At 46.8% G+C, this 15,434-nt stretch overlaps 1 protein-coding gene across 1 annotated transcript; it reads left to right on the top strand.

Annotated features, from left to right (window-relative positions):
- The first annotated feature begins 443 nt into the window (after positions 1-443).
- PFDN4 (prefoldin subunit 4) lies at positions 444-12,773 on the top strand. Its single transcript, XM_030309360.1, has 4 exons — positions 444-696; positions 8,059-8,166; positions 9,005-9,145; positions 12,373-12,773. Exons 1-4 carry the CDS (start codon positions 673-675, stop codon positions 12,502-12,504), a joined length of 405 nt encoding a protein of 134 aa, XP_030165220.1. The 5' UTR covers positions 444-672; the 3' UTR covers positions 12,505-12,773.
- The last annotated feature ends 2,661 nt before the right edge of the window (positions 12,774-15,434 follow it).

Genomic DNA, 15,434 nt, shown 5'->3' with positions numbered 1-15,434 from the left:
TTTAATTTCAAATATGGTGAATACCCATGAAAATAACCTACATACACAGAAAATCTTTGGGGTCTTCAATAATTTTAGGAGTGTAAAGGAATCCTCACACACACAGAAAAAGAAAAACATTTGGAGGCACAAGCGTCAGGGTACACAGTAATTGCGCAGTAAGTGTTTAATAAATTAATAGTAGTATCTCCTCCTTTACACCAGGGCACGAACGTCTCACATTCTAGAGCAAGGTCATTCGTTCTTAGCTCTGTTTAACGCATGCCGGTTTCTTACAAGGTTTGTGGGATTGATGAAAGAGAACTCCCCTTTGGTCCACTTGTGGCCCCGCCCCGGCCCCGCCCCCAGCCCCGTCCGGCCCCGCCCCGCTGCGCGGGGCGCCCCCTACCGCCCGCCGCGGAACCCTGGGGCCGTTCGCCACACCCCCTAGTTTCTGTCGGCCCACAGGGCGTTGCCTGTGCCTTTAATTGGCATGTACCAAGTCTTTCCAGGATACATTATCTCCCTGAGTCCCAGACGTTAGGAATCACGGGTCAGTGATGCGGTAGGAGGGAATGTGGAGACAGTGTTGTATTTTGGGGGCGCTCTGGGCCGACAGGGAGCTGGAAGCGGCCCCGGGCCGAGGCGCGCCCTTGCGGCCCTCCCCACCGCGCGTCGTAGTCCAGTCCCAAGATGGCGGCCACCATGAAGAAGGCGGTGAGTGGGGCGCTCGGGGTGCGGGATGCTCGGGCGGCCGGCGGAGGTCGGCCTCCGGGGGCCGGGCGCGGGCTGCCTGGGGTGTGCAGCAATGAGGCCCGGCGTGGGGCCCGAGGCCGAGCCCACCGGCCCTGAGAGCGGCCCCGCGACGAGGCCTCCCCGCGCCCGGCGCCTTGGGCGTCTTCCCGGGCCCCCCGGCCGGCCGAGGCGGGGCAGCCGGGCCGGGACCCTCGGGGAGCTCTGGGTCGCCTCCCGCGGTGCTGGGGACGGCCGTGGAGAGCCTGTGGACCCGGCGGCCCACGCCTTGTCCTTGCGGGGGTGAGAAGCCGGAGGTCCCATTGACTGCGGTTGGCCGTCACCGCTGGGCATTTTACCTGGGTTGTCATATTTAACCCTCGCAAGCCCACAAGCGTGGGTGCTGCTGGTACCGTCCTTTGCGCGGAAGGAAGCCGAGGCCCAGAGAGGTGGAGTCACCTGCCCAAGGTCACGCAGCTGTAAGGAGCGGATCAGGACCCTGCATCCCCAGGCAGTTTGACCCCAGAGCCCCTGTGTGTAGCCCTGAGCCGCCCGCATCCACACTCGATGTCTCTGTGCTTCCAGACTAAAACTCTGTATATGGAGGATAGACGATAGGCCAGGGCCCAGAAGCCGTCTGTTTATTATCTCTGGTCCTCCCAGCAACTTAGCAAAGACGGTTTCCTCCCATTTTACAGATGGAGAAACATAACAGAGGTTAGTGGCCTCAAAATGACTCAGCTAATAAGCAGAGCTGGAGTGCAAACCCAGTCTTTATTCTGTTTTTCCCAAAGCCCACCTTTTATTCTACTAAGCACGCTGAATTCCTGTTCACAGCTTGTAATTCACCGAGTCTACCCAGATGCTTGAAAGTATCTAGATAGAAGACAAATGAAACGGGGAAGGGCAAGGACATAATAACATCTGATCGTTACTGAGGCTTTACTTTTTATTGTGTGCTAGGCACAGCTCTAAGCGAGTTGTACACGTTATTTTAACCTTACACGCTTTTTAGAGAGAGACTGCTTTGCTCCTTATTTTATGTATGAGGCAACTGAAGTACAGAGGCAAAGGTAGGATTTAAATGAGCACAACCATTGTGATTCTAGAGCGTTTTTAACCTCTGTGGTGTCTGATGAGTGTCCCCCGCTAAAGGGATTTGCTGGCGTCATTCAACTTCAAATTCCTTCGCTCTCCTACTCAGCAATATGCATAGTCTGAGCCAATTGCTTCTATTGTGGGGTGCTAAAACCAGGACCGCCCCGGGCACACCAGGATGTTGTGCACTCTATTGGCCTGCCGTCCACAAATTCTTATTGAGTACTACCAGAGTAGGGTTCAGGGTCATGGTGACTCTGGGGAGTCTGAAACTTTGGAAGATTTACTCCACCCCTGTTTTGTATTTAAGTTGGGCGCTTTGGGGCGCATCCAGGGGCACCTGGATGGCTCAGTTGGTTAAGCGTCTGACTTCTGCTCAGGTTCATGGGTTCGAGTCCCGCGACGGGCTCTGTGCTGACAGCTCGGAGCCTGGAGCCTGCTTTGGACTCTGTGTCTCCCTCTCTTCTGGCCCTCCCCCATTCACGCTCTGTCTCTCCTTGGTAAATAAATGTTAAAAAAATAAGTAAGTAAATTGGGCGCTTTGTGAGGTATGATCTTTAATTCCATAGGAGATACTAGTTGTAGGCTCTCCCCTCCCCCACTTGACAGAAGTGGTAACTGAAGCACGGGGAGATGAAGTAAACGTAGAAAAACGATTTCAACCTTGGACTCGGCAAAATTTTTGATTACCAACACATTTTCATGCATTCAGCAAACTTTCTGAGCATGTAATGTGTCACAGTTTCAGTTGGAGGTGATAAGCAGCGATAGCAGTGATGTTTTTATCCCCTTATCCTCATAGCCCTTGTAGAACTTCTGTTCTGGGGGAGAGGCAGGCATTACTCAGTAGTCCTCCGGAAAACTGTAAAATTTCCAACTCTGCTAAGACCCATGAGAGAAAGGACTTGTGACATGAGGGCTGGAGGGAATCTGTTTTGTGAGCAGAGAAGGCTTTCGTGAGAAAGTGTGGTCTAGGCGATGACATAGGAGGGGAAGGGAAAGTTGGAAAGGGATGAGGCGTTGTGGAGGGAGAGCATCACTTGCAGAGACCCTGAGTGTGTTTAGAGAGAGGGTGGCTAGGGAGGCCTGGGCGGCTCAGTTGGTTCAGTGTCCAAACTCTCGATATCCGCTCAGGTCACGACCTCACGGTTCGTGGGTTCCAGTCCCGCGTTGGGTTCTGCACTGACAGTGCGGAGCCTGCTTGGGATTCTCTCCCTCTGTCTCTCTCTGCTTCTCCCTCCTCCCTCTCAAAAATAAATACACTTGAAAAAAGAAAGAAAGAAAGAAAGAGTGGCTAGAGCAATAGAGAATTGGGGGAGGTCGAGCCAAGATGGTAAATGAACATATCCAGGGGTGGAGGGGTGGCCAGAATGTGAAGGATTTTCTTTGTCTTAGTAAGACTGGCCTGATAGATGCAGCAGCCTCCTGCAGGTGTTTTCCAGTGCTGGGAGCACTCTGGTCGGTGACCTGCGTGTGCAGTGTGGCCCTCTGCCCACCCTGGGATCAAACAGGCATGCCAGTGAGTGAGTGTGAAATATCATAGGGACTGTCCTTTGAATTTAATAAAAACTGCTCACAATTTGGAGTGCTTGACATTTACGTTTACATCCCAACGGGTCACGGCTTTTCTGGTGAAAATGTTTAGGTGAGGTGATTCGATCCTCCCCTCTCCAAAAGTCTGCTTTCCAAGACCTGGTTCCTGGCCATCAGCTGGGAACTGAGTGTGTTCGATTTCTGTCTCTGATCCTGAGTACAGATGGCCCCTCCCTGGAGAGGCCATCTTTGACCTCCCTACCTAAAGAAGCCCCCTTCACTCCTTAGCCCCCAACACTTCCAACCCCTGAACTGGTTTACTTTCCCCATCACATGTGTCATTATCATCTAGCATTACCTTGTTCACCTTGCTTTTTGCCCACCTCCTTCTCGAGAACGTAAGCTTGCAGGTGTTCAGGAGGGTAGGACTATGGTGGCTCTCTTCACTATGCCCGGCATGTAGGAAACATATACCACATAGCTGTTAGATAGATGACTGTAAGCATGAAAAGTGAATAAAAATAGGAAGCGAAACTCTGTCTTGGGGACTTGGTAGACACCTTTACAAAACAAAAATAAAGGCAGACTGAAATCGGCCAGAATTGCCTTCTAGGTTTTTCGAATACCGATGGACTCACCTGTCAGTGCACATTCTGCTGGTAATAGCCAAACTCGGTGTGGGGCGAGACTGAGTGTGGTTCACTTGCCTCACATAATCCCACAAGATGCTGATTCTCAAGAAGAGGGTCTAGGAATTTTAATTTCCACTTTTCATCTTGAGGAGTCCTATTTCTCCCTGGAGTAGCAGGATTTTCTTCTAGATCCTTGTGTCTTTTTCCTCTGTAATGATTTTTTGGTAAGCATTATTCAGGAAACAGAGCATTTAGCTATCATTTGTTGAAAGGTGATTCTGTCCACAGGCCCTGTGCTAGTTGCTCATTTTATCACTCATGCGAGGTAGCAACCAACTTCCCCATTTTATAGATAACCCTGAGATGGCTACAAAAAATTGACTCATTTGTCCAAGTTCCTGCTTGCTTGGATTTAAATCCATTTGTTACTATCTCTGTGGATTTAAATCCATTGTTACCACCACTCTGTGCCACCTCAAATAAAGCATAACTCCTTCCTCTTTGGGTTCTCATGACTTTGTGAGCAGCAGTGAGTACATCTGGCTTCTCTTAAAGCAGAAGTCCCTAACCTTTGGGGGTGTGACTCCCTTTGAGGATCTGAGGAAAGCTGCGAAGTCCCAGAGGAATGTGCATCCAGTATGTGCCACGCTGCATACAATTTCAGGGGGTAAATGGACTTCCTGGTGTCTGGGGATCTCCAGTGTAGAATTCGCCCCTCCCTGCCACAATGAAGCTTCAAGCAGTGTAGGAGTGTTCTAGAACAGTGAGATGAAAACAGAAGCCACTGCTATTAGTCATGGAAGGTGCTGACTTCTCACTTTTTGCTGTAAACAGAACTCCACTGGTTGGCTTACAGTTTACACACCGACCTCACGCTGCCTCACTCACCACCTGTAGCCCTTAATGCCGGTGAAAAAAACCACCGTTAAGGAAATGGACTCTAGGCCCCAAGTACATTCTGGGGGCTACTGTGTGGTGAGACTACAATAGGAAACGCCTGCTTTGGAAAAACAGCCAAATTCCTCCACAACTTTTCAGAAACTGTATGTATGTGAGTCTGATCAAGCATGATTTACATTTAAATTCAGAAACAATATATTAGCCTCCGTTGTGTGTCAGGCCAGCCCTGTGGTAGTTGCTTTCATGGGAATTACCCCGTGAAAGCCTCAGGATGACAAATGTGTCTATAAATACATATTCATGTTTTCAGGGGCTCAGTGTTTCAACTCTGCAGGCAAGCAGGAACTCTCTAGAATTCTCCGCGCCCTGTTGGCTTTGGGAATTGGTAGTTCTCATGTAGGCAAAATAACTTGAAGGCCAAGATACCTGAACATGGACTTTGCTTCTGTAGTGTAGCCCCGCGTTTCCCAATTTCCATATTCATAAAAATCATGCACAAAGTTGAATATTCAAAGTTATATGTATTGTGACGGAGAGGATTTGTTCAAGATGTCCTCTGGGTCTCTGATGCTGAGCCTGATGCATGTGAAACCGTGGTGTGGCTAGAGCCCGGGACGGGGAAGGGCTGAGTTCTAGGCTTCTTCCTTGACATTCTGTCCACTGAGCTCCAGTCTTGCTTGACACAACAGGTTGACTTTCTACCTCTGGAGAAATCAAAGTGCACACCTTGGGGCACTGGGCGGCTCAGTCGATGGTGTCTGACTCTTCGTTTCATCTCAGGTCGTGATCTCACAGCTTGTGGGATGCAGCCCTACCTTGGGCTCTGCACTGATAGCACGGAGCCTGCTGGGGATTCTCTCTTTCTCTGCCTCCTCTGCACGCTTGCACTCTCTCTGTCTCTCTCTCCCTCTCTCTCTCTCTCTCTCAAAATTAATAAATAAACATTAAAAACAACAAAAAAAATCATACACCTCTTATGTGACTGGTCATGAGAAACCAGGTAAAAGGATGAGGTGTGGTTGTTGTGAATCCTCACCAAAGAGCAAAAATAATCCTCGCTGAAAGGCCCATGCTCTCCCTCCCTCCCTCTCTCCTCCCCTCTCTCCCCACTCATTTACTTTGTAACCCAGTGCTCTTATTCCTATTGTATAAATGAGGGGAAACTCTAAGGAGAGTGGTATTTAAATTTTTTTTTTTTTTTTAAATGTATGGTCCTCCTTTGGGAATCTGATGAAAGTCAAGGACTTCTTGCTGCCTCTTCCAACTGTGCATGATCACGTGCCCACACACATTTTCACCCTTTAATTTCTGAGAGCTCGAGGACCTGTCTGGACCCGGAGTCAACTTACTTGGGTTGAAATCCAGTTCCACCACTTACTGGCCGTGTGACTTTGGGAAAATTACCTACCCTCTCTGTGCCACACTTTCTCCATCTGTAAAATAGTGCTACTTCCTGATGGTCCTACTTGTTAAGATTTATTGGAGGATTAACAGTGATGATAAACTTCAGAAAGTTCTTGGCACACGGTGAAAGCTCAATAAATGTTAGCTATTATTTTTATGATTTTATAGATTGTCATCTAAGTACTCTAATTTTCAAATTTAATCACTAAATATTTTTAAACGTTTGATTTTAATCATGTTATATATATAGTACATTACACCTCATTCTCTTTTAAAAATTAAAAAAAAATTTTTTTTAACGTTTATTTCTGAGAGAGGGAGACAGGCAGAGCGTGAGTGTGGAGGGGCAGAGAGAGAGGAGATACAGAATCCGAAGCAGGCTCCAGGCTCCGAGCTGTCAGCACAGAGCCCGATGTAGGGTTCAAACTCACCAACTGTGAGATCATGACTTGAGCCGAAGTTGGATGCTTAACTGACTGAGCCACCTAGGTGCCCCCTTTTTAAAACATTTTTTTAAATGTTTATTTTGAGAGAGATTGTGTGTGTGTGTGTGTGCGCGCGTGTGTGTGCGTGTGCACATGCGCGTAAGCAGGGGAGGGGCAGAGAGAGAAGGAGAGAGAGAATCCCAGGCAGCCTCTGCACTGTCAGTGCAGAGCCTGATGTGGGGCTGGAACTCACAAACCAGTAGGATCACGACCTGCGCTGAAATCAAGAGTCGGACACTTAACCGACTGAGCCACCCAGGTGCCCCTCATTCTTCATTAAGGTATGTAAAAGCTTTTGCATTAAAAGAAACATAATTTGGGGGCACCTGGGTGGCAGTCAGTTAAGTGTCCGACTCTTGATTTCTCATCAGGTCATGATCACATGGTTTGTGAGATCGAGCCTCACATCTGGCTCTGCTCTGACAGTGGAACCTGCTTGGGATTCTCTCTCTCCCTCTCTGTCTGCCCCCCCCCCCCTGCTCATGCACACATGCTTGCGCCCTCTCTCTCTCGCTCTCACTCTCTCTCGCTCGCTTTCAAAATAAATAAACACTTAAAAAAATAAAAGAAACATAATTTTTACTCTATGTGGAATATAACCACTGAGATGCATAGTAACCTTCTTGCCAGTATGTCATTTGTGCTAAACAGAGACTCAGATTTCTGATAGCCTCAGTAAGCTTATGCAGGTTTCAAGTCTGAGAGAAGAAACTGGTGTGAGGCATTTGCCAGAGTTCGTTACCACATCATCTTTGCTCTCTGGTTTATCTTGATGACAAATGTTCTAACTCGAGAAATTGTGCTCTAGGCCAAAGTTGGCTGACTTGATTTAGGACTTACTCCTAATTGTTGTTTATATATGAAGTGTTTTTGTAGCTTAGGTGTCATTCTGTAGGATGTCAGAAGAGATCATAGATGTATGAACAAATCTTTTTTATTCTTCAGAGAGAGAGGGTGAGAGAGGGGCGGGGGGAGGGGAGAGAGAGGATCTTAAGCAGGCTCCATGTTTAGCATGGAGCCCTACATGGGGCTCGATCCCACAACCCCGGGCTTTTGACTTGAGCCAAAATCAAGAGTCGGACGCTCAACCAGTTGCCCCCGATGTATGAACAAATCTTGAGCTCGTGGAGCAAACAAGTATAACGCCTGTGTTTGTGATTTTCTGTACCTCTTGTGGTTCTCGACTGTATGAGGGCAAATGGTTTATTGAGTTGTTTCAGAGTTAATATAAAAAGCCAACCTATACCTTCTCCCTTAAAATTAATTCTACAAAAAATTAAACATTTTTTTTTCAGGCTGCAGAAGACGTCAACGTTACTTTTGAAGATCAACAAAAGATAAACAAATTTGCACGGAATACGAGTAGAATCACAGAGCTGAAGGAGGAAATAGAAGTAAAGAAGGTAGTGAAGAAACGTATCTTATTTAAGGAAGGAAAAGGTCTTTAGACTACAGCTTTTAAAACTGAACTCGGTAGTATGTGATTATATTTCTCTGGGCTCTGTGTCGCAGATGACGCGATCCACTCTAGTTAGTTTAAGAAGAAAGACCTCGCTTGAGGGGCGTGTGAGAACTTAGAGGTCGTTGAGGGTATGAGCCGGGGCCGGGGCTCCAGGAGCAGGTCCGGGAGCGGCGTCTCCGAGAACGCGGCCGGTGATGGAATCGCTGTTGTTTGCGGTGATCCCGGAGCCAGCCGCCTCCCTCCCCAGGGGAAGCTGCCCGGCAGATCACTGGGCTGCCACCCCCGTCCCTGCCCGCCTGCGCGACAGGCCCGGGCCCAGCCTCTCCTTGTGGGGCCCTCCTCGCGCAGGTCGAGTTCGGGTGCATTTGATTGGTGGAATTTGAGTTATTACCTGCTTTCATCCTATTATCAGGCAAGGCTGCGAAGTGCAGGTTTGTTTCGTTTTTACTCTACCGAGGGAGGCAGAATTCCCAAAGTGGAAACTCTTAGGGTGGGAGACACTTTGAGTGGCCACGGGTACCTGCTGCCCAGCACCGGTGCGTGTTCTGGAAACACCGCTCTGGAAATCTCTAGAGCTCGGTGTGGGAGTTCGCTTTTCAGCGCTTGCTTCCTTATGAAACGCCATCTAAAAATGTAAGAAAGTCTTCGGTTCGTGTAAGAATACCTTTGTGAAAGGATCTCTCCCGGAGCTGGTGTCCCCAGATTAAAATGGGCCGTTTCAGCTTCTATCAGGGAATTTTGAGTGTGCTTTTCATGGCTGTTTCCTTTTGTGTGTATAGAAACAACTCCAAAATTTAGAAGATGCCTGTGAGGACATCATGCTTGCGGATGATGATTGCTTAATGATACCCTATCAAATTGGTGATGTTTTCATTAGCCATTCTCAAGAAGAAACACAGGAAATGTTAGAAGAAGCGAAGGTATGTTGAAGTCTCTCCCTGGGCGAGGGAGTCTAGTTCTTTTTTTTTTTTTTTTTTTTAATTTTTTTTTTTTTAACGTTTATTTATTTTGGAGACAGAGAGAGACAGAGCATGAGTGGGGGAGGGTCAGAGAGAGAGGGAGACACAGAATCCGAAACAGGCTCCAGGCTCTGAGCTGTCAGCACAGAGCCCGACGCGGGGCTTGAACTCACGGACCGCGAGATCATGACCTGAGCTGAAGTCAGGCGCTTAACCGACTGAGCCACCCGGGCGCCCCGAGTCTAGCTCTTAAGTCAGGGTGTGTGTTGCTATACGGACCACGTTAATTCCAGGCGTCGGGGAACGGCAGCTGCGAGGGGACGCTCCGGGGGTTCTTCCAGCGTCCCGGGCATGCTCCGAAAGCCTGGCGGGCGTGATTGCGTTCAATGCTAACAAGGGCTCTGAGAAGTAGGGACCACACATCCCAATTTAGAATTGAGGGGTAGAGGCTGGGGAAGGTCATGGACTCATTCAGGGGGACACGGAGGGAGTGGCCTTTTGACTGCAGAACCCGTGCTCTAACCTAACTGTGTGGAAACTGTAGAATATGATAAGGTAGACAGCAGCAATCACCCGGAATCCCATTTCCCTGAGATAATCATCCTTAATTAACATTTTCATATAGTTCTTTCATGTTCTCACCTTCTCTTTTCTCTGGGTAGGTTTGCTTCACATTTTGCCCAGTTCTAAATCCGGTTCTATTTAACGTTCCTTTGTCCAGCAGAAAGTCATCGGGGGCCTGCTCTGGGCCAAGCACACATGCTTTAAAAACAACATTTTTGATGACTGTTTCACATCATGCTGGTGGACACTGTCCACTTGTTTCCAGTATCTTCCCACAGTCATGTTATAATGAGCATTCTTACACTTGAGGCTTTTTCACATTTAGGAAATTCTTTTAAGGAAATGATCAGACACATGTCATTACTGAGTCAGAGTATGGATTTATTGACACTTAAGGCATTTGAGATACGGTATGAAATTAGTTTCCGGTTCACATGCCCTCCACCCGTCTATGAGAAGAACAATCACATTGTGCATATGAGAAGCTGATAGAAATCAAACATTTCCTAATTCTTCTGAAGTTTGCTTAATCAGTCCAGATATTACTTAAAATGTTAGTCCCCCTTCTTCAAATGTCATAGAAAGCAAAACTTCCTCTGAATTAAACCCACATTTAATAAACCTGTGGGAAGAACCAACCCTTTTACTCTAGAATTTTCCACGCAGAAACATTGGTGTCTCCTCTTGGGTTTAAATCTTCTCTTTCGTAGTAAAATTTTATAATTCTGTTCCTTGTTAATCACCCTGAAATAGTCTTGCTGGATGTATTTCAAGATAGTTTATCGTTTGTGTCCACTGCTCTGAACATACTGTCCTCCCTCTCCCCGCAGGTACTGAACCTTTATTTGGTCATTCATACATTCATTCATTCATTCATGCATTCATTCCAGAAGTATTTGTGGACTGCTTACCCTCTATCGGGTTCTGCCATGGAGCAGGGCATGGGGTTTTGGGGGGCGGGGGGTGGAGGGAGGACAGGGAAACCACGAAACATGCCTGGTTCCTGCCTGCACAGAGTGTGTAGTGTAAATGGAAAGAGGAAGTTCAACAAGTCAAACTTACTAACGAGCGGGAGGCCGTGTGGGGAGAGAGTGGCCGGAGGACCGGGTCTGGCGTGGGCATCAGGGCCAGGAGGGGGTCCCTGGCAAAGGGGTGAAGCAGCTCGACAGTAAGTGGGTATTCTCTGGAAAGGAGGACGGGATGTTCCAGATGGATGCGGGGTGGTCATGTGTGTGGATGGTCCTAAAACGATCACGGCACAAAAATACAAGTAAGAGTTTAATTTGCTGGAGATTTGGGAACATCCGAAATCATGGCCACATCTTGAAGAACTCTGTCAGTCAAGTTGAATGAATTGACTTCATTTTAGCAGGGGTCAGCGAACATCCTGTGCAGGGCCAGGCAGCAGGTATCTGTGGCTTTGTGGGCCACCTGGGCCCTGTCACAGCTGCCACGGGAGCAGGGAGTGTCCGTGCACGCCCATGGCGGTGCTCCAGTAAAGCTGTGCCAACGAGCGTCAGGCTAGATCTGGCCCGGGGACTGGTTTCTGCTCCCCGGCCCAAGGCAAAGAGGAGGTTTTTGCGGGGGGGGGGGGGGGGGGGTTAAGAAATGTGCGATAATGTGGTAGGGTCTGCGATTTTAAAATAATTTCCTTGCATGTTACAATTTCATTCATGAACTAGGTTTTCTGGGTGGAGGAGTTTTATCTCCTTTCTAATAGCTGTACATCTTCTTTCTCTTTCTTACCGCCATGGTTCTCAGACTTGTAGCAGGCATCGGGGTCACCCAGAGGGCTTGTGGACAATTTCAGTCACCGAAATCTCAAGAATCTCTCGATCAGGAGGCCTGGAGCGCGGCCCCGGAGTTTGTTTCCAACAAGTTTCCAAGTGATCCGGGGGCCATACTTTGAGATTCATTGGCCAGATTTCTAAAAGAATAACATTGAAATAGTGCAGGGGAACAAGGGAAGAATGCCCAGTACTGACAGAGTTTCTTGGTCATGTTTAAGGAGAACTCCTTTTTTTTGATCCTGGCCAGGAAGGAACTTCTCATATTCCATGCATTTCATGTGGGCGGCGCTGATCTGTTTCATGAATGAGGCACCCACTACTGCTGTCTCTCAAAGTCTAGCTCCAGGAGCCTTGCAGTTAGTGAAAAGTTCTGCCAGCTTTTGACTATAAGTTGTTCTTCTAAATTACTGGTGGTAGTGTGAATTTCTGTCATTTCTTCTCGTTTCGTAGTTATTTTGGGGGGACGTTGGAAGAGGCTGGGTCAGAAGCGAGGCCTTTGATAAACTGTTTACCAGAAGCGTTTGTAATAGAGGCTCTTCCTTTATTAGGATATGACAATTTAGGAATTAATTTTCTTTTATCCATTTTGTTTTTTAAATCAGCAAAAACTGAGGAAACAGGCTTGATGTATTCTATAATAAGCAAATATAAATCATGAATTAAAAATAGCTGCATTCAGACTTTTGGTTTAGATTTAATTATCAGTGTCACTTAGCTGCCTATCCAAGTTTAGAAAGTTTTTGACCTAGAAATCTTCCCCTATGTTATTTCATCTACAGACGCTCAGAAACCATCCGTTGAATAGAATTAATTTAAACAACTTATTTTTTCCAGAAAAATTTGCAAGAAGAAATTGACGCCCTAGAAGCCAGAGTGGAATCAATTCAGCGGGTGTTAGCAGATTTGAAAGTTCAGTTATATGCAAAATTCGGGAGCAACATAAACCTCGAAGCTGATGACAGTTAAACATTTTATAATACTTTTTTTTTAATTTGTTTAATAAACTTGAATATTGTTTAAAATGATAATTTCCCTTCTTCAAATGATATGGAAAGCAAAATTTTCTTTTTTTAAAATTTTCATTTATTTAATGGAAACTTGCCTATTTTCACATGTCTTGCTTATTTATTTTATATTTTTAAAAGAAGACAGTATTCATCTATGTATTTTGCATAACGATTCTATCAAGTGTAGGGGCTTTATGTCATGTTATTAAAATTGGTTGAGCAACCTTTCATGTTTCTATATTATTTAGAATATTTGGTGCAATTTTTATTTGTAAGGAAATTCAGCCGTTGGGTCATATTGTTTACATACGTCTCTTCCAGTTTGTATTTGGAGGTGGCTGAGGACTCCAGGAAGATCCCGTCCTACGTCCGACTACTAACTTCACCACCAAAACTTTGTCCTCTGCTGAATGTACATATTTCATTTAAATAGACGTAGTACACGTCCTATCTAGACATAAGGTATTTCACGTGTCTGTTATGTATATGTCGGTGTCCTAGACCTTGGTGAAAGAACCGGACGGTGCTGAGACCTGCTGGGGCATGTTGTGCCGCGTACATGGAACAGAATGCCAGGAGAATGTTTCAGAAACCAAGAAATGTACCAGGAGGAAGGACTATTTAGCGTTTTTTTTTTTTTTTTTTTTTTATTATAAGTTTTAGACTTTGCGATAGAGCATTGTAATTAATTGGGCTTATACTGACAATGGTGTGGAAGTTCAGGAGCTAGGTGGTTACATGTAAGGCTTTTTTCTTTTTTTTTTTTTTTTAAATTTTTTTTTTTCAACGTTTTATTTATTTATTTTGGGACAGAGAGAGACAGAGCATGAACGGGGGAGGGGCAGAGAGAGAGGGAGACACAGAATCGGAAACAGGCTCCAGGCTCCGAGCCATCAGCCCAGAGCCCGACGCGGGGCTCGAACTCACGGACCGCGAGATCGTGACCTGGCTGAAGTCGGACGCTTAACCGACTGCGCCACCCAGGCGCCCCAAGGCTTTTTTCTTAACCGGTACATTTATCCCTTGCTGCTCCCCCCACCGCCCCCAAGATACACGTTTTGGATTTGGAAGACCTAAATTTTATTAACTTACCAGCAGATGGCACTGACACACCAAAATACCAAGGGCAGGATCATAATACAAAAATGAGGCTATCTCTAGGATTAGATATACATAATTTCAGAGGTGCTGTCACTTGTTCACCTTCAAGGCTAAACGTTGATACGCCAGGTGTTGGTTAAATATTTAGACGCGATTCAGGCTTAATGATAAAATACGTTCATTCTAAGATTCTTTAAGACACAAAGGCAGACTTTTAAATTGGTGCAAAATGTTCCCAAACGGTGATAATTCAGATTCTATAAAATGATTCTTACAAGGATATTTTTTCTTGCATGCATGTGGTTAGTGCTCAGTTAGAGGGGTAAGACTAGAGGCGTGTGTCAGTCAGGCCGTAGCAGGAGCTAACAAGCACACTCCGCGTAGTTTGAGGACACTTTCGCCGAGATTCCCAGGGTGGAGGGTAACCACGAGGAGGGTTGTGTACCGTCAGAGGCCGGAGGAGGGAGTAGCCACGCCCTTCACTCTGGAACTCGGGGAAAGGCTGCCTTCATCTGAAGTGGGACGCAGCTAGCCTGCGACCTCCCTGCAGTGACAGAGCCGGGAGACTAGGCGGTCGGCCTCGTTCTTGCTCCAAAACTCAGTTGGTGCCCGCCATTGGCCAAACCCAACTGGGATCGGGAGGTAGTTCGTCGGATTCCATCTTTCTCAGAGCTGGAGAGGGGTGGCGAACGGATGCGTCTGGAAGGCCCACAGAGACACAGCACAGGAGGGTGGCTATAGCTGGGCCATTTAGAAATTTTAACAACGAAGGCTTACCGCGCTCATGTGCCAGAAATTGAATTATGTAACTGACCAGGACTTAAAAAAATCTTGTGAGCACAGGAACAAGTAAGCCTAATACGAGAAAACCCTCTAACATTGGGGATGAGGGTCAGGGGAGATCAATACATATTGTTGCTAACTATACCTTGTTTTTCTTTATTTACCTGGGAAGTTCCAGGACAACAGGAATATTTGATTCCCATTTTAAATTCATTTCTGAAGTGTCCAAAGCCTCTTTTTGGTTAGTAGGGCTAGGTGCAGACGTAAACAGCTTGCCCCGCATCTGAAACAAAGCGTCTAACACTCAACTCCAGCCAGTAGTGGCCACACAGCAGTTTGGTCTGCATGTGTCACCACTAACTTTTTTGGCCAGGAGTCCTGATTTTTTTTTTTTTTTCTTAAGTTTGTTTATTTTGAGAGCAAGAGTGTGGGCATGGAAGGGGCAGAGAGAGAGAGAGAGTGAAAGAGAATCCCAAGCAGGTTCTGCACTGTCAGCAGGGAACCCGATGGGGGCTTGATCTCTCGAACCTTGATCGTGACCTGAGCTGAAACAAAGAGCCACTTAACTGACTGAGCCACCCAGGTGCCCCGCCTGAGTTTTACATACAATCACTTGATCACGGTTTTTTAGAGTGCAACTTTTTTTTTTTTTTTAATGCAGGCTAGACAGAAAATACTTAAAAACAAATTTGAGCACCAGGCAGCCGGTTTGCAGACTCATGTGCACTGTGTGCTACATCGTGTCGAGGCTTTTGATAGGAAGTAGGTAGTAGATTGTTTGTACTGAGAATCCTGGGGGCTTGTGCTACTACCTCTCAAACCTGTCCATTTCTTCCCGTCTCCACAACCACCCTCGGGCTTGTCCAAGTCTTAAGAGCCCTAGTCAAAACGGGGTGGCAAGGGAGGGGAATGCCAGTAAAGTTTTGACAGCTGGAGGCCAACGGGAGTCTCTAAAGAGAAGGAAGCAGGAGCTGAGAGCAGGTGGAGTGTAGGGGTGCAGACAGT

This window comes from Lynx canadensis, chromosome A3 (genome assembly GCF_007474595.2).
Source record: "Lynx canadensis isolate LIC74 chromosome A3, mLynCan4.pri.v2, whole genome shotgun sequence".
Taxonomy (NCBI): domain Eukaryota; kingdom Metazoa; phylum Chordata; class Mammalia; order Carnivora; family Felidae; genus Lynx; species Lynx canadensis.
Note: the sequence above shows the minus strand (reverse complement) of the source record. Positions and strands in the feature narration are given on the sequence as shown.

Coding starts and splice junctions, on each gene's coding strand:
- PFDN4 (XM_030309360.1), top strand. CDS start 673: ATGGCGGCCACCATGAAGAAGGCG. Junction 697..8,058: donor CGGCCACCATGAAGAAGGCG/GTGAGTGGGGCG, acceptor TTTTTTTTTCAG/GCTGCAGAAGACGTCAACGT. Junction 8,167..9,004: donor AGGAAATAGAAGTAAAGAAG/GTAGTGAAGAAA, acceptor TTGTGTGTATAG/AAACAACTCCAAAATTTAGA.